General features: G+C 37.9%; 1 protein-coding gene across 1 annotated transcript in view; it reads left to right on the forward strand.

The window, feature by feature from the left end:
• The window catches only part of DMD (dystrophin), a gene marked incomplete in the record, with an annotated part of 2117027 nt that overhangs the window by 1368854 nt on the left and 728979 nt on the right, over window positions 1-19194 (forward strand). Inside the window, 1 exon segment of the mRNA XM_018043695.1 lies at window positions 12079-12311. Within this exon segment, the coding sequence (XP_017899184.1) occupies window positions 12079-12311 (233 nt within the window).

The raw sequence follows: 19194 nt of genomic DNA on the forward strand, positions 1-19194 counted from the left end.
TTTTTATTTATGATTACCTCTCCTTGAAAAGGAATTTGAGATGGCTTGGTGAGCATGATTTAAAGAAACAAACATCATAATCTTATTTTTGTGCCTGTAACAAGCAACTTTCCCTTTGTAAATGGTACTTGCTTTCTACCTTTGATTTTTGGTTCCTATTGTTTTGCTCATAGTTACTGCACTTGTGGGCACTGTGTGCTCTTCTACAAGTTAAATGAAAACATGAATTGATTTTGATGGAGCCAGTTGAGCTACTTCAGTTAGCGTGTTTGCCATACCTGCAGTTTGTAAGGTGTTTACTGACCCAGAACTTTAAAAGCTAAGTTTAGCTCAGCACAATCAGATCAAACTAACACAAGATAGCAGTTACATTTCCAGTGTCATTACAGAGACAGAGTTCAAGACTTTAGTATTGGGATTTGTCAAACTCTTTGGTGTTTTAGTTATAGGATGTGTTCAGATTTCACTTACAAAGCTGCTATAACCAGCTTTGAAACTCAGCTATAACCAGAGTATAAAAACCTTTTTATAAACCTTTAAGTAATAAATATGCCACCAAGTGGTTGCCTGCCTTTTGGTAAGTTTCCAGGACATTCAGCTGAATATTGAACTATACAACATGTGATGTCAATACATAATTTAAATAATATTACCCCAGAATTGAATGCCATGTTGCTTTTATGTATTAGAAAGGAACTTGTGTATTTAGGTGTCTCAGGGGTCAAAGATGGTATGTTAGATTGGATTTCCTGGAAGCATGTTCTGAGACAAAACGTTGCCTTCATTAGGTCTAGTGGGAATGAGTACTGGTAAGGAAGTGAGGCCGCTGTTACTGGACAGAGCGGGAGAGGCTGATCCACAGAGCAGTGAATACTGCAGTCATGGGGTCGCAAAGAGTTGGACACGACTGAGCGACTGAACTGAACTGAAACCAAACTGACAGAGAGCTTGGAGCTGGATTCATCCTTCATAGTTGTCTAAAATTCAGGCAGGTGAGCTGGGCCTTAATATCCTTGTACAGACCAACAGCAAGCCTCAGGAAGGGATGTATTAGCAGTCATTATTAACAGAACCTGGTGTGTGGGTCCGTCGACTCCATGAGAAGTGTGATGGGGCTCCACAATATGCACCACAGAGAGGTATTGGCATATTCTTCTTTACCCCCCAAAGGTTACAAAGAAGGAGGTGTAATGACAGAAAAAGAAATTGGTTGTTTTTCACTGGGCCTACATGTGTCAGAACCACTGATATTTACAGGATGGTCTTTATTTTGGTATTCAAAGATCTCTTTTAAATTTCCTTAGCCCAGAAGGGAAAGGAAAAAGTCCACACTTCAGCTGGTCTATGGATTCCTTTTGTAAAAGTTGTAGTGAAAAACACATAAAATGTACTATCTTAACCATTTAAAGTATACAGTGTGTTCATTTTTTGCCATTGCACAACAGATCTCTATAAACTTTTCATCGTGCAAACAGAAACTCTATAGCATATGATAGGATTTCATGAAAAAAAAATTCTTTTTTACTGTGCTGGGTCTTCATTACTATGCACAGCCTTTCTCTAGTTGCGTGAGTCTCTCGTTGTGATGCTTCTTCTTGTTGTGGAGCACAGTGGGCTTCAGCAGTTGTGGCCGGTGGGCTCAGTATTGTGGCTCAGTAGTTGTGGCACACGGGCTTAGTTGCTCCGCGGCATGTGGAATCTTCCCTGACCAGGGGTCAAACCCATGTCCCCTGCATTGGTGGGCAGATTCCTATCCACTGTACCACTCGGAAGTCCAGGATTTCCTTCTTTTTAAGGATAAATAATATTCCATTGTATACCTAGACCACATTTTCCCTATCCATTCATCTGTTAATGGGCATTCAGGTTTTTACCACCTCTTGACCTTTTCCAAAATTGCTGCAATGAACATCAGTGTCCAAATATCTCTTTAAGATCCTATTTTCCATTCTTTCGGCTATACAATATATTCAGAAGTATGATTGCTGGGTCATATAGTAATTCTAGTTGCAACTTTTTAAAGAACCTCCATACTGTTTCCCACAGCGGCTGTACCGTTTTGCATTTCCAGCTACGTTGCACATGGGTTCCAATTTATCCACAGCCTTACCAACACTTGTTCTTCTCATTCTCTCTCTCTTCCTCCCTCCCCCACCTCCAACTTTGATTTGCGTTTCCCTGATGATTAGTGATGTTGATACCTTTCCATGTGTTTATTGGCCATTCATGTATCTTCTCTCAAGAAATGTATATTCACATTCTTTGCAGATTTTTTTAATTGGGTTTTTCATGAATCCCTCTTTCATCAGTCAACTCAGAGCCTTCCTTCTTAAAATATAGATTGCTTGGGAATTTCCATGTAATTTACTGGATTTCGATCCTGGAGAAGTATTTTAGTTTATCCAAATCTTAGTTTCCGCTCCTGCAAATTGATAGCAATGTTGCTCTCCCTGCCCACACTCAAGTGTTATGGTGAGAAGTCAATGGAGAAAATGACTGAAGTGACACTTTCATGCTTTTATACTGTATAGCTCTGTACAGATGTAAGATATTATTATGAATTTAGGCCAAAAGAATTTACATGTTAAGACTACTTAATACTACTTCATTTATGTTGGAGCTAATGGTTCCTTTGCTTTGTTCTAGCTGATGAAACTCTAGATTGAGACTCTAATGAATCAATCTCTCTTTCCATCACCTTCCCTCTCTCTTATGCATCCCTTCAGGATTCCGCTTCATTCTAATCTGGATAACAACAGCAGCAAATGTTGGTTGAGGCCACTGTGTATCAGACATCACACTGGGTTGGTGATGAAGAAAAAGATAAATTTGATCTTTTAAGTAGCTTATCTCAAGCGTGAGGCTTGTGAGGGAGGGCCTGGCACATGTTTAACAACTTGAAAAACTCACTGCTAGTTATTTTGCTTCTGAGGGTAAAAACATAGCTTACCCAAGCAAATATGAGACTCATTTGGACTGAATTATGTGGAGAACACTGCTTACCTGGTTTTGTTCACGTTTTACTACAGAATCTTATCTTTAATATTCAGGTAGGGGCAATTCTGTTGAAAACAAACAGCAGATTGGATCCTTTAAGAATTTTTCAAGGTGCTAAAATTTTTGCTAGAACAGCAGTGTATTTGCTATTATGAGAACTATGCAATGTTCTCTAGCTGCTGTGCTGTGGCTAGTCGCTCAATTGTGTCTGACTCTTTACAACCCCACAGACTGTACCCCACCAGGCTTCTCTGTCCATGGGGATCCTCCAGGCAAGAATACTGGAGTGGGTTGCCATGCCCTTCTCCAAGGGATCTTCCCAACCCAGGTCTCCTGCACTGCAGGCAGAGGGAAGCCCAAGAATACTGGAATCGAACTGGGGTCTCCTGCATTGCAGCCAGGCTCTTTACCAGCTGAGCTACCCAGGGAAGCCCTGTTTTCTAGCTGGTTATACCCAAATGAATGTATGCCTTTTATTCTGATGTCAGTTTTTGAATTGATGATCATTCTTCATCAATAGCATGGTCTTTTTTATGGTCTGATCTGACTTTTCTTCTCTTGTTTTCTGCACTGGTCTGCCTGCTTCATGGCTATCATTATTACATTCTCTACTCTTTTCATTTACATAGTTTTAAGTGTACTAACAATGAATTTTTACTAAAGGCTTGGCTTTTCAAATATCCTATAAAATATTGACTGCCTGAATTATAGGCATCATAGAATGATTATGTGTATCTTCAGTTCTCTGTTTTTCACACTTTAACTAGAAGACTCTTTCTTAACTATGTTCTCTTTGTTGGATCAGCATTTGTTTTATTTCTGTAGCAATGGAAGGACCATTTTAAACTTGTTTTGGATGCAAGTCTTTAATTGGTAAAAATGGAGGTTGTATCATTTATTGTTCTATAACGAGTGACTCCTATATGTAGTGGCTTAAAATAAGAATCATTTATTTAGCTCATCATTTGGGGGTCTGCTTTGGATTGGGTGTGTCTAGGTGATTCCTTTGTTAGTCTCAGCTAGACTCACTCATGTATTAATGGTCAACTGGTAGTCAGTGGCCTCACTCCTGTGTTTGGTGCTTGATTATTGGATGAGACAATGGATGTGACTGAGCCACTTGCCCATCATCACTCAGTAGGCCAGTGAAGTTTGCATAGTGGTGAAAGGTTTCCACGCATAGCCCAATGGCCAAGAATTTCTCAAACCTTTGCTTGTGTCGTGTTTAATAATATCCCATCCATATTCAATGAATGGAGAAATATACTACGGCTCTTGATGGGAGCATCTGGAATATCTCATGACAAGGGTATAGATGCAGGAAGAGAAAGAATTTGTGGCCATTTACTCTCTACCGGAGAAGCTTTCACTTTTATCATCATGACATTGCCTGTGTCATATTATTTACTGTTCCCTCATAGCCTTAGCTTCAAGGATTTACTGTTTCTTCAGTGTCTGCCCAGTATCCTGTGGCTAAGAGAAGTGCTGAATTTCACTTAACCTATACTTCTAAGGTATAGGAGAGCATAAACTTAGATGGACTTAAAGCAGGGGTCCCCAGCCTCCAGGATCTAATGCCTGATGATCTGAGGTGGAACTGGGGTAATAATAATAATAATAGAAATAACAGGCACAATAAATATAATGTGTTTGAATCATCCCCAAACCATCCCCCCACCGTAGTCTGTGGAAGAGTTGTGTTCCACGAAAATGCTCCCTGGTGCCCAAAAGATTGGTGACCACTGGTTACCAATGTGATGTCCAACGTGATGTAAAAGATGTCCATGTCCACTACAAATGTTAGGCAAGTATATAAACCACGTGTGCACACACACACACACACACACACACACACACACACACACGAGGAGAGAGATTGAGGAAGAGAAATTTAAAACCCTTTGAGTTAGTGATTTTGAACCAGAAGCAATCTGCCTCCCCACCCCCTCTCCCCCTGCCCCCTGCCCCGGCCGTTTTCAGAACATTTGATAATGTCTGAAAACATTTCTGGTTGTCAAAACTGGGAAGGTACTCTGGCCAAGGATACTGATAAACATCCCACAAAGCACAGGTGAGCCCCCCACACCAAAGACTTATCCATGCCAGATATCAACAGTGCTAAGGTTGAGAAACACTGCTTTTTATTGACTGCATGTGTGAAGAATTCATATGAGTTATGAACCCATATATGAATAAGAATTCATGTATACAAGTTAAAAGATTCAAGCGAAAAAATGTTATTTCTGTCTTCAAATTAGTGTAGAAAGGATCCTTGTTTGGGTGAAGTCAGGTTGGAGATGGTCCTCAAGAATAATATTCAACTTGTGGGAGAAACCAGATTTACCTGATTTTTTATTTTTATTTTATTTTTTTTTTGCCCACCACTCTGTGCAGCTTGTGGGATCTTAGCCCCCCAACCAGATATACGACCTGGGCCCTCATTAGTGAGAATGCAGAGTTCTAAGCACTGGACCACCAGCAAATTCCCTCACTTGATTTTTATAATCCATATTTTTGTGAGTAGTTCAAGGTGATCTTCTCTCCCTAATTAGAATGGACATTAGATGATTTTGTGGATACCATAGGCTATAAACTACAGCTCTTGGAGTCAAAAGTATTTGAGTAATTAATAATATTATATTTAGAGTGGGACATGTATAAAAAATATCTGATGATCATATCAGTCTTAGAAATAGGTATAGTGGTTAAGTACACTGTCTTGGCATTATCATTTGTTAATGTGAAATCCTCAGCAAGGTATCTTACCTTTTAGTAAAACGGAAATAATGCCAACCTGAAAATCATTTGGTAAACATTAAACAGGGCTTATCAATAACCTTGCCTGGCATGTAGAAAACCCTGAGTAAATGCTTGTGGTGAGATTGTAGGTGGTGATCTCTTTTCCAAGTGGCAGAAAATATTTCTTACTTGGATTATATACTTAGTAGAAGAAAAGAATCAATTAAAAAGTGATAAAGAACATTGCTAAGCTTTAAATGTCTATGAGTCTTACTGTCAACTAATTTGTTTCTCAAGTCCAGAAACATAGTTGGTTATCATGAATCCTTAAGTTCCATTTCTCCAGGACTTTCCATGTATAATATAAGCTCCTACTGTGCTAAAATGTAAATAATTGATGATAGTTGAATCATATATATTATGTCCTCTTTAGAATGATGAGAAATAATATAGACAAAAATACATGTTTATGGATTCACAGTGTTTGTTTCTAATTTTTCACTTGTACTTGTAGACTACACATATTTAGAGAGAAGTGAGGTTCTTTTAGAGTCTATGCATGATTTCTGACTTTAGTACCATGCACTTTCTCATATGGGTTTTATTAAACTACACGCCATCCTTCTAAATACTCAAAAAGAAACTTTCCCTGTGTTGCTTGCATGGAGAACAGTTGTTTTATCTATTACTGATATGGATAATAGCTAAAACAGTCTTTCCTATAGCAAGTGTTAGATAATAATTCAATTTAACCACATATACAAAATGGTACTTTTTAGATATCTGTGTTAGTGTGAGTCCAATAATTTATCATTTTAGTCAGTGACTGATTTTTCAAATATCAAAGGAAAGAAAACCAAAAATTACCCACATTCATACAACAAAGCTAGAAATAGAATATGTGTTCCTTGTTGTCTTATCAACCAAAGGAGACTCGTGAATTACAGAAAAACCATGTGTGACTACTTCAAAGAAAGTATTCCAAACACATTGTGTATGTGTTTTTTAAAAGATTTAGTAGTTCCTCTAAAGCTCTAAGTAAAGCTGTTAGTCTGACTAATCGTGTACCCTCGAAACCAATTAAAATTTTAGACTCAGAAATGTTCTTCAAACACTTTTGAAAAAATGAGAGTTTCCTCCTAAAGCCAACACCTTTTAATTAACAAAATACTCAGAGCAAAGCTGTGGTTTGCAATAGTATATTACACCTACTGTTACTCATGCTACTATTCCAGTCTGCCAAATTTGATTCCTTTCAGCAATTTTGAGCTTGACTTTTTGTATGCTAGCTATGGAAAGGAAATAGTTTTTAGTAGAGTTATTTTAATTTTCTAATGAGTGCATATGAAACACATTATGCTACAATTAGTAGTCAAACGACACAGGGTCTGTGTGTGCGCGCATGCACTTATCTGTTCATATACACATATATATGATGTGTCAGTCTATTTATCTTTTTCACCTATCTACTTGGCTTAGTTATACACATTGTAATACATGCCGTTCTGACATGAACTTATTAACCAAGGACACTAGCGCCTGTTGCTGGTGCGATGGTTAATAGTGTGACACCATAAAGACTCTTCCCCATGCTGGAAGAGATACTTTCTCCTTCAGACTTGAGAAGGATGACCTTGGTTTTAAAGAAGCAGAGATTTGAAGCAACCATTACTAGAGCCAACTTCTTGTGACCCTGGGCAGATATCTCAACAAGCATATCAAACTGCGGGGGCATTAAACAGGAAGAAAAGGATCCCCACTGGCTGGAGGGGAAGCCATTTTTGGTGCTTCTGAAGGAGGAGAACCTGGAAACCCATCCTAGAACTTTGTGCTTAAGATTCTGTGTATTCATTTACATATCCTAACTGCTTCCCTAATTAGGGTTATGGGTTGAGAGAACTCTCAACAAGTCTTCTTTGCATCTTTTAAATTATACAGTTAAAAGAAGACTCCCCTGTAATGAGTAAATACCCCTCCCTGACACTTGGCATCAAGATTCTGTTGCTCAGTCTGGGCAAAACCACTTAAACTACCTCTTGACCACCTAATAAGGTGATTTGCTTATGTTTTTAGTAAAATGACATAGAAAAGAAACAACCTCATTTTTTTTCTCTTTGGATAAAAATAAAGGCATCTGAAAATGCAGTGTGAGTTGGTATATGATATATATAATAAAATAAGACTTCAAAATTTTTCCTTTGAAGCATCTTGCTTAATAAAAAATAAATAAATAAAGTATATGCACATACATGAATCTAGAGGCAAGTCTTTTTGTGTTTAATTGCTCAGTCATGTCTGACTCTTTGCAACCCCATGGACTGTAGCCTGTCTGTGGGATTCTCCAGACAAGAACACTGGAGTGGGTAGCCATTCCCTTCTCCAAGGATCTTGCCAACCCAGGGATTGAACCCAGGTCTCCTGCATTGCAAGCAGACTCGTTATTGTCTGAGTCACTGGGGAAGCCCCTAAGTCTTTTTAGGAAGAATGAAATATTTTCCAAGTAGTGTTATAGATAGAATTGGCCCTAAAAATGTGTGTGATAGATGAAAATTTGCCTCTTTCTAGTTTTTTATAGCACTTTTTTGTCTATTCTTGGAGACCCAAAGTTTTTGGAGTTTAGAATCCAGCTCTGAAGTACTATCAGCTATGCTGTAGCCATCGTAAAATCCCCAAACCTAATAATGGTGCAATATTTTGTTCTTCCTAGTGATTATTGCATTTTAGTAATAAAATGTTAAAGATTCAATGTGTTTAAGACCCAAAAGACTAGTATAACTCAATGCCTCAGAGAGATTTTTATTTATTTATTTATTTATTTAGATGTTTAGTTATAAACTTACCCTGGTACCCCCCCAAAAAGACAGAAATCTAGAGTTGGGATTTGAAAAGGAATTGAGATTTTTGTCTGGGGAAGGGAGAGGAGTTTTTTTAAAGTATATAGAGCATATGGAAGGGCAAAAAAGTGTGAGATGGTCTGTTCTAATTGGAGAATGCCACATAGAGACTGAGGTGACCAAGAATATGGGAAGAATGGAGGGAGATGAGGCTAGAGTCAGAAGTCTGGTTCAGAGAGCACAGGACCTGGAAATTCATGCTAATTTAGAAGGTGAGCAGCCAATAAACACTGGTTGAGCAGCAGAAGGGAAAAACACACACAGTGTATCTACTGTCAGAGCAGTACTAGGAGGATCGGTCTCATTCATGTATTCAGAGGTCATCACCTGCTAGAGTCTATAGACATAGACACCTGCTAGAGTCTATGACGCCCTTCTCCTGCCCTCAATCTTTCCCAGCATCAGGGTCTTTTCCAGTGTGTTAACTCTTCACATCAGGTGGCCAGAATATTGGAGCTTCAGCATCAGTCCTTCTAATGAATATTCAGGGTTGATTTTCTTTAGGATTGACTGGTTCGATCTCCTTGCTGTCCAAGAGACTCTCAAGAGTCTTCTCTAGCACCACAGTTCCAAAGCATCAGTTCCTTGGCACTCAGCCTTCTAAAGGTCCAACTCTCACATCCATACATAACTACTGGAAAAACCACAGCTTTGACTATGGCCTGCCCGATGAGTCCGTAAATCAGATCCTTTGCCCATAGTGGTGGCATAGATGGTTGCATTGCTCTGCCTCTCAGCTCTCCTCTGAATCTTTTTCAGCTGTCTTTGTACTTGGTGATACTTTTTTCCCCATTGGAGAATTCTGTGATATTACCCTCTCAATGTTAATTGTACTTTTTAGTCATCTTAAAACATTATTTTTCAATCTCTGGTCCTAGCCTTTCTTTCCAGTAGACTTACCCACTCCAAAAAAATGTGCTTTCTAGAAAACAATTGAGGTCTGATGATTCTCTGCCTTCTTATTCTTGGCTATATAGAAATTTAAGATGACGTGATTATTTCCACTTCATTAAGCTACTTCTTTGTTGGTCAGAAACAAGTCTAGAGAAAAAAAATCTCATTCCTACTCTCTTTTGACAGTGAATTTTTCAAGTCAGTTAAAAAAAAAAAAGCATCTGACATCTCCCAGAACCTTGAAATCCTCCCCAAAATACTGTGCATTGCCAGAATATCTATTGTTTTATATTTTAAGAACAATCTGTCCATATTTCCTAGTCAGCTAGGCATTCTACAGTTAGCTCCTATGGTGATATTTTATTTTAGCTCTCTTTTCATCCTCACCCATGTGTTCTCTCCAGGAATTCGGCTCTTCTCTTGGAATCCCTTTTAAGATTTTTAGAACCTATTGGCTCTCATGCTTTCTCCTACTCGACTATGAAGTCACAGGATGCTATTTCTGCTTCAGATTATGTTTCATTCTTTCTAGAAAAAACCTTAGAGTAGTGAGATAGCTTTGGGAAACTATTTCTTCTCCATCTTCTCAGTATCATTGTCTTTTCAGTCATTACTTCTTGGTGTTATTTTTTTTTAAGCCTTTATTGAATTTTCTACAATATTGCCTCTGGTTCTGTGCCCTGGCATTTTGGCCATGAGACATTCTGGATCCTAGATCCCCAGCCAGGGATCAAACCCACACCCCTTGTACTAGAAAGCAAAATCTTAACTACCAAACCTCCAGGGAAATCCCAATCTTGGCATTAGTTTTTTTTTAATATAAATTTATTTATTTTAATTGGAGGTTAATTACTTTACAATATTGTATTGGTTTTGCCATACATCAACACTATCTGTCAGGTCACTTTTTTTTTTTTCTTTCTGCCTTGTTCAAGATTTCTTCTTCCACCTGTAGGAACCTCTTGTTCTCCCCAAGAATCTTGAGAGATAGGAGACATGCCTCCATTCCTTTCATCATCTTCTCTAACAAAAAAACAACCTTAAAAAAGCTGAAAGTGATATAACCATGAAAATTCATTTATGGTCACATCAGAATGGAATGCCATATGGCACATTTTCTTCATGCTTCTAGAATAATTGCCTTATTGTCCTTACCACCAAGATTTCCCATTGAGATGCTGTGTTTTGCAGCTTTACTTCAAAACTTTCCTTCTGAACTACACAGGCCACTTTTTCTTCACTACCAGTCTCCTGGGTGTATCAGGCTCCAGAAGCCATTGCCTGTGAACTCAGTGTGACACTCCATATCTTTCATCACTCACCTTCGGTAATCAAGCTGTTTGTTGATATTTAGTATCAGTTCACACCAGCAAATTCAGTACATTTAGGGCTATCCCAGGCCTTTGGCTAAGTTTTTCCCCAAATATTTTATATATTTCAATCCCTTATCTCTAACTTCTCATCATATTTGTTTATCATTTTGCTTATTTATCATATATATGATAAATAAATATATATAGTAATAAATATATATATATAGTAATAAATAAATATATATATATAGTAATACCTAACACAATTACCTACTAGTGTCAGGAACTATGCTAATATTTTTCCTTTTATCTTCCTGGTATTGTGCTATGTGCATTTCTTGTATTAGTCATTGAATCTACACAGTTGCCCCTATGACGTTAACCCTATCATTATCCTTACTTGCTGAAGAGAAAACCTGAAATTTAGAGAAGTTTGGTAACTTAACCAAGGTCACAGAGTTCCTAAGACAGAAAGAGGTATTCTCTCCCAGGGGGGTTTTACTCTGGAACTTCAGATCCTAACTATTACTATATGCTACCTTACACTACAGTGTTCACCACTATTCATATTAATTTAATATTTCTTTTAACTTTGAAACCATGTTTCATTATCCAAATGGAAAAAATAACTAGCTTAGATTTTCTTCCCTGCTAGCCTCTTTATTACCAGTCTGAAAGCAAAGGAAAAAAAAAATATATATATATATATATATATAAGCCGCTCCCAATATAAAATACAGAGCAAAGACAAGAACATTTCATTGGCTTTGATTTCTCTAGAGTCCACCGCTAAAGTAATTTACTTCCTATTCAGGGAAATCGTAAGTTTGAAATAAGATCTTATCCAGTCTTTACTTTTTTTCCCCCTCTTGATTAAAAAAAATAGGTAAAACTTATTCACCTGGCACAGTCTGAATACTTTCTATTTTTCTTTACCAGTTCCACAACCTGTATAATTGTCATTGAGAAGGACTTTCTAAATTAAATTAATTGCTCAGCCATGAGGATAATCAAAACCATTTGAAAGACTGTTAAATGTTTATTAATGAAAAGTTGGGATCTTGAATTTTTCTATCATGCAGTACTGTCTAAAGTGTTCATATGGTTAGGAGAAAACACATGATGTCATAAATAATACTTCGGTTAAAATTGTTGCCCTTACATCAGTTTTATTTTTATTGAAATTGTCTTCTTATCTTGTGTTTCTAATATATTTTTTTCTCTTTTTAAAAAAAATTTAGCTCCTAGTCAGACTGTTGCTCTGGTGACACAACCTGTGGTTGCCAAGGAAACCGCTGTCTCCAAACTAGAAATGCCATCTTCCTTGCTGTTGGAGGTCCCTGCGCTGGCAGATTTCAACCGGGCTTGGACAGAACTTACCGACTGGCTGTCTCTGCTTGATCGAGTTCTGAAAGCACAGAGGGTGATGGTGGGTGATCTAGAAGACATCAACGAGATGATCATCAAGCAGAAGGTATGGGGGAAAACAGATCACAGTTGGCAGAGGTTTGTCTTGAAAGTGAAGACTTTCCACAAGTCACTTAATTCTCCAAGACCATTTGCCACCAGTTTTTATACAGCTTTTTTCCATCAGCCAACACACTCCTCTGTTTACTCTGTTCAGTCCAAATATGATCAAGGAAACAAATTAATGCAGTTGTCTAAAACAGCCATAAACTGCACAGAAATACTGGGAGTAAAAAAGCATAACCCCTAAAGTATAATTGGCTTAATGAAATTCACTAAACAACTAGTATTTTAAAAATCTATTTTACGTCAAATAAATACCTCATTTGAGCTATTTACATTTAAACTGTTTGTTTTGGTACTCTGCAGCCAAAATATATTCCAGAATCAAATATAATAATCCAGTCTTCTGAGTTGTCCATGCCAATTTTCCTCCTCCAGTGATAAGGATAATTGAAAATAAGCTACAAACAAGAAAAGTAACAAAACATAATGCATTTTTAAATAACATTGATCTTTATATTCATATTTACTTTTAATGCTATGCTCAAACATGCTTTTAATGCAAAGATTGCATTTCTCAGCCTCATTGCAATCCACTCTGCAAAATTATGACATCAATGAGAGACATAAGAATACACTGAAATAAATATGATTTACCTAGCTAGAAAAAATATACTACTATGTCTTTTATATTTCTGAATGAATAAGAAAAGTAGTTTTGAAAGGTTTATATGCTATAGCTTTTCACTTGTAAATGATTTTTCAAGTCTTTATTCTGAAGAAGTAATAAATTGTACTGAAGTTGTTTAACTGTTACAGAGCTACTTTTTGAAAAAACAGGGAGTAGGGGCAGATAGATTTCTTTTTAAAATGAACTTCAGCAATTCAGTAAGAATGCAAATTATTTAATAGTAAGCAACCTGAAGTTAAAGTATCTTCATCTTAGACTCAGAAGACCTGAATTCAGTGGTCTTTTCTTTGTCATTTGCAAGTGGCATGATTGTGGTCAAACTATTCTCTGGATCTTGTTTCCTCTCCTGAGAGCAAGGCTCAAAGAATTCACATTCACATACATCATATAGTGTTGGTTATGTTTGAATATAAAGATATGTAAATATATATATGCTGTTGCTGCTACTGCTGCTAAGTCGCTTTAGTCATGTCTGACTCTGTGCGACCCCATAGATGGCAGCCCACCAGGCTCCCCCCTCCCTGGGATTCTCCAGGCAAGAACACTGGAGTGGGTTGCCATTTCCTTCTCCAATGCATGAAAGTGAAAAGTGAAAGTGAAGTCGCTCAGTCATGTCTGACTCTTAGCCACCCCATGGACTGCAGCCTACCAGGCTCCTCCGTCCATGGGATTTTCCAGGCAAGAGTACTGGAGTGGGGTGCCATTGCCTTCTCTGAAATATATATATAGTTATCTATATATTTGTATAAATGTATAGTTGGTTTTATTACTGCTTTATGACAAGTATCATTAGCCAAATTTTTCCCAAAAAGCAAATGAAACTCATAGATATCACACTCCTAATAAGTAGCAGAACAAAGATTTGAATCCACGTCTGTCTGGTTTCTAAGCCTGTGTTCTTACAATGTATACTGCCTGCCAGTATTAACTGTAAATGTAGCTGCCATTTGGTGATACATGTGTATTTGTATATATAGTCTGTGTCAGATGCAATGCTAAGCATTTTACAGTTGCAATGTGCTGCTATATACAGCAAGCTTCCCTGATAGCTCAGTGGTAAAGAGTCTACATGCCAATGCAGGAGACTTGAATTCAGTCCCTGAGTTGGGAAGATCCCCTGGAGAAGGAAATGCAATCCACTCCAGTATTCTTGCCTGGAGAACCCCATGGACAGAGGAGCCTGATGGGCTAGAGTCCATGGAGTTGCGAAGAGTCGGACATTACCGAGTGGCTGAGCACACACGCACATTACATACGGAAACAAGAGGCACATTCTTTCGCAGCATCATATTGAGTTATACCAGTACTTCTGGAACTATCCCTAACCAGAGGAGGCAGTGTGTTATAATGTTTAAAACAAGGGCTTTGAAATTAGGTTGCCTGGGTTTAAAGCTTGGCTTCTCTACTACAGCTGTGTGACCTTGGGTGAGTTATTCAGCCTCTCTGAGCCTGAGGTCATCTGTCTATACAATGTAGATAATGACACTATCTTCCTTATAGGAGATCATGAGGATGCAATTGGGTTGTACATGGAAATGCTTCCCACCTTGCCTTGATCACTGAAACTATTCAACTAATGTTAGTGATTAATATTAGATTCTAAGCAAGCTATATAAATCTGCCTGTTCATGGCCTTTGTGCTATATGTCTACAATAATATTACGTGAAAATAAGAGCTCATTTCCACACCTGGACCCCATTGTGCTCATGACATTACAGCCTCCTTTAAAAGCCAGTAGATACTAGAGTGGGGAAGGCAGTATACACTCTCTTGTGAAATGTTTGATGCCTCTTCAAAGTGATGGTCTTTAAATTACAGGTCCAAAAGTAATTCAGAGAAGTTCAAGTGCCATGTCTGGGGTCATGGAAAGCCAGTACAATTGTCAATCCAATGGGGGATTGCTTCTGAAATCCGCCATGGATAACAAAATCTGCAGATGCTCAAGTCCTATAATTGGCAGATAGGGAGGGTCAACTCTGCTATTTAAAAAACAAAAACAAAAACATGTAATTGGACCTGCACACTTCAAACCTGTGTTGTTCAAGGGTCAATTGTATTTAAATTTGTTCACATATACACACACACACACCCCTATAATCTCTCTTCTCTTGCTAAATAGTAGGGATGGTTTTCCTGCTTCTTCCCCTTATATTGAAAAAAAAAATTATAAAGATCTTGCCAATTCTTGCCTTGTATAGCTTCAGTCACTACATGATCAGTAAAATGACTCTAAATAAACATTAAACAAATTGTGTGGGGGGGGTGATAAGAAAAAAGAGGAGTTTGGGGAAGTATTTATTATGATATCAGAAAATAAGTATCTCCTATATATGGAGTTTTAAATAAATTCTAACTTTACTGTTTGAGGTATAAGACATGAGGCAGTATCCCACAAGTGCTTTATAAACTGTAAAAACGCTATCTGCCTGTTTATTCATATATTCTTATAGTAAGTTTATATTGAGCTACTACTTACTGCCTGGGAAATACAGAGTTGGATAAGATAGGGGGGAAAAAGCATTAACAGCACTCTGTTAGAAATAAATTTTAGCACATATTTAGCATTAATGATGTCCCAGCCACTTTTCTATGTACTTTGTGTGTCTGTGTGTAGACTTAGTCACTCGGTCGTGTCTGGCTCTTTGCAACCTCATGGACTGTAGCCCGCCAGGCTCCTCTGTCCATGGGGTTTCTCCAGGCAAGAGTACTGGAGTGGGTGGCCATGCCCTCCTCCAGGGAATCTTCCCAACCCAGGGATCAAACCCAGGTCTCCCGGATTGCAGAAAGATTCTTTACCATCTGACCCACCAGGGAAGCCGTTGTGTGTACTACTTAATGTTTACAACAGTACTGTGAGACTTACATTAAAGCACAGTGAGGCTAAGTAACTTACCCAGGGGACTTCCCTAGTGGTCCAGTGGTTAAAAATCTGCCTAGCAGCGCAGGGGACGCAGATTCAATTCCTGGTTGGGAACTAAGGTCCCGCATGCTGTGGAGCAACTGAACCTGTGTGCCGCAACTAGACAATCCGTGTGCAACAGCAAAAGATCCCTGCATGACAGACCTAACACCTGATGCAGTCAAATAAATAAATATTTGAAGAGGTAACTTGCCCATGGACACATAGTAAAAAGACAACAGTGAGATTTGAACTCAAGCAGTCTGGTCCCAGAATCCCCACCCTTAATCACCACAGTTTTCTGCTTCCCTGGATATCCTTGGGTGATGCTCCAGGGACTGAGTTCATGGCAGGGACATCTAACTAAGCCAGGGAGGAGGATGGATGTCAGGAAAAGCTTCTTGAAGAAGATAAAACCCAAGCCAAGCATTTAGGAACAAGTTGGAATTAACCAGGTAGATTAAATGACAGAGGCCAAGTGCTTTTCACTGAGGTAAGCAGTGCAGTATGTTATAGAAAGTGTGATTCCATCTGGCTGGAACTAAGGGGATGAGGAGGGAATTGATGTTGCATAGAAAAGGGTAGAGCTAAAATATGGGGACTACAGAGGGTTTTTTTTTTTTTAATTGACATGTAGTATTACAGTAGTTCAGGTGTACAATGTAGTGATTGGATATTTTTATCCATTACAGATTTATACAATTTAATTCATTAATCTGCTATAAAATAAGCCATCCTACACAACTATTACACTATCGACTAAGGAGTTCTGATTATGGCCCACAGGTGGTGGCAACCCTTAAGGAATTTTAAACAAAGAAGTATTGATAAAAGCATCAAATGTAGTTTAGTTGCATATTATTGATAGGTTTCTTTCCATGCAAGCAACAGAAATATCCTCTGATTAAATCAAGCAGAAAGTAAACTTGCTCTAATTAGTATGAAGGCAGTGCGGAAAGATGGGGCTTCCCTGGTGGCTCAGTGGTAAAGAACCCACCTGCCAGCGTAGGAGACGTGGGTTCAGTCTCTGGGTCAGGAAGATCCCCTGGAGAGGGAAATGGCAACCCACTCCAATATTCTTGCCTGGGAAATCGCATGGACAGGAGCCTGGCGGGTTACGGTCCATGGGGTTGCAAAAGAGTTGGACATGACTTAGCAACTGAACAAAAACAATGGAAGAAGACCCAGAAAAAGAAAAGGGATCTAAGTGTGCCTGGGCATTTAGTTAGCAGGCTCTACTTGAGTCTCCTTGTGACCCTCTTTTTCTCTTTATTCTGTGTAGCTGTTCAAAATTTAAAGTTCTAGGAGTCCAGCTGACCTTGCTTAGGTCACACCCCCACCTCTTAGCTAAAAGAGAGCAGAGAACATTGATTTAAACCCCTCTCCTTCCAAAGCTCCTTACACTGGAGGAGAGATCATTTACCCCCACCCCTACCCCAGTCTAAGCAATATGTTTATTTCAACTTTGCAGTATAGAGACCTGAAATAAAACTATTTATGCCCCAGTACTATAAATACAATTTTGACACCTTCACATTCAGTAATTGGTTCTCCAAAAAACATAGATTGCTTTCTGGATAATGTGAATGAAATGTGATAAATAAGTTTAATTTTTTTACAGAGATTAGAGTTGGGGGATTGTAATTGTAGCTGCAGAGCATCAGAAATTAGAAAAGATGATGTAACAAAACATCTTATGACTCTGGGAGAACTTAATTTTTATTTTATTAACTTCAGATCAAACTTTAGAGATGCAGTGATTAAAATCTGGTCCCCAGAAAGGGAATAACAAGATGGCATTTGAATAAGTTAGCTTTTCATAGTTCTAGGCCTGAAATTGAAAAATCACTCATTTGATATTAAGCTTCTGTTCTCCTTTAGCGTAAATTGTTTAATTAAATTCTTATCTTAGAAAATTGGGGGCTGCTACCATTTAGAAATGAAGATAATATTTACTAAGTGAATTATATTAAGCAAAAACTGAAAGTTAACATTACAACTATAATTTTGTTAAAGATTGTTTTATGTAGCCATTTAAAATATTAAGCAACTCGACTGCTTAATTTTAGAGTAAAAAAATATGCTATTGTAGAGGAATAGAGATGTGTGTGAAATATGCAAATTAAGCCTTTAAAAGTAAAACACCCATGAAGCTCTAAGTTTATTTTCTAAAATTGGGAATTTATAGCAGAGGATGATTTGTAATAGATAATTTAGTGTCGGAGAAATCTGATAAAAAATATTTTTCCTATTTCATCACATGTTTAAGTAAAATTGCTCTGAAGTAAAATTGTTTTGACAATTATTCACAGTTTTCTTTTACTGACATAATATATCCAGTGAAGGAGAAAATATGTCTAGAGTTTTTCTCTGAAAGTGAGGATTAAGTATGACCCTTAAGGAAGGGAAGTTGGGGGAGAGACAGAGGAAGGGGAGGAGAGAAGGAAAGAAAGAGAGGAGGGAAAGAAAGAAGGGGAGAAGGGAAGAGAAGCAGGAAGGGAGGCAGGAAAAAAGAAAGGAGAAATAGAAGGAGGGATGGAAGGTAAGCAGGAGAGAGGGTTGGGGAGCTAGAGTTGTAAATGGAAAATCTGGGCAGTGGATAGATAATTGGATTGTTATCAACAGATAGGATTTACGTGGCCATGAGATATCACTATTTTTTCTACTAGTGATTACCTGTGCCAAATAAATTACAGTCTTTTTTCAAGTCATTTTGGCCAGGTGTTCAGGGTAATTCACCACTAAATCTGAACCACAGGCACTTGTATTGAATAAAGAATCGAATAGGCAAAGAGTTTTGTCCTCTAATAAGACCTCTCCAGGTTGGGGTTGAGACAAATTGACCAATCTGGACAAGATGATAATAGCATTGTTCAAGATTCATTTTTAACTGCACATTATACTGCTACCTGGGAGATTTCATTATCCAAAGATTGAATAAGCAGTTTTTGTGGGTACAGTGTATATTTAAATGGGAAATAATTACTTGGATGTGCTTAATTTTTTTTATTGTTAAGGTCAGAGTCTTTAATAAAAATTCTGTGATTATTTTTTTTTCAACTCTGGCTGTATCTACACAAAGAGCAATTGCATGGCTCCAGAAGCATTCTGATTATAATTTTTGTCAAATACATTCAACCATAATCTGATGACAAAAGAACATGTCTAGCGTCAATTTAGAAGGATTAAGTGGAACGTTGTGGGAGTTGGGGGACAATGGCATCAATTGTTTAAACTAAAAACAAAATAGTTCTTGATATTATTCTATTGCCATGAGCATAGAAGAAAAGAGGGTA

This window comes from Capra hircus (assembly GCF_001704415.2).
Source record: "Capra hircus breed San Clemente chromosome X unlocalized genomic scaffold, ASM170441v1, whole genome shotgun sequence".
NCBI classification, from domain to species: Eukaryota; Metazoa; Chordata; class Mammalia; order Artiodactyla; family Bovidae; genus Capra; species Capra hircus.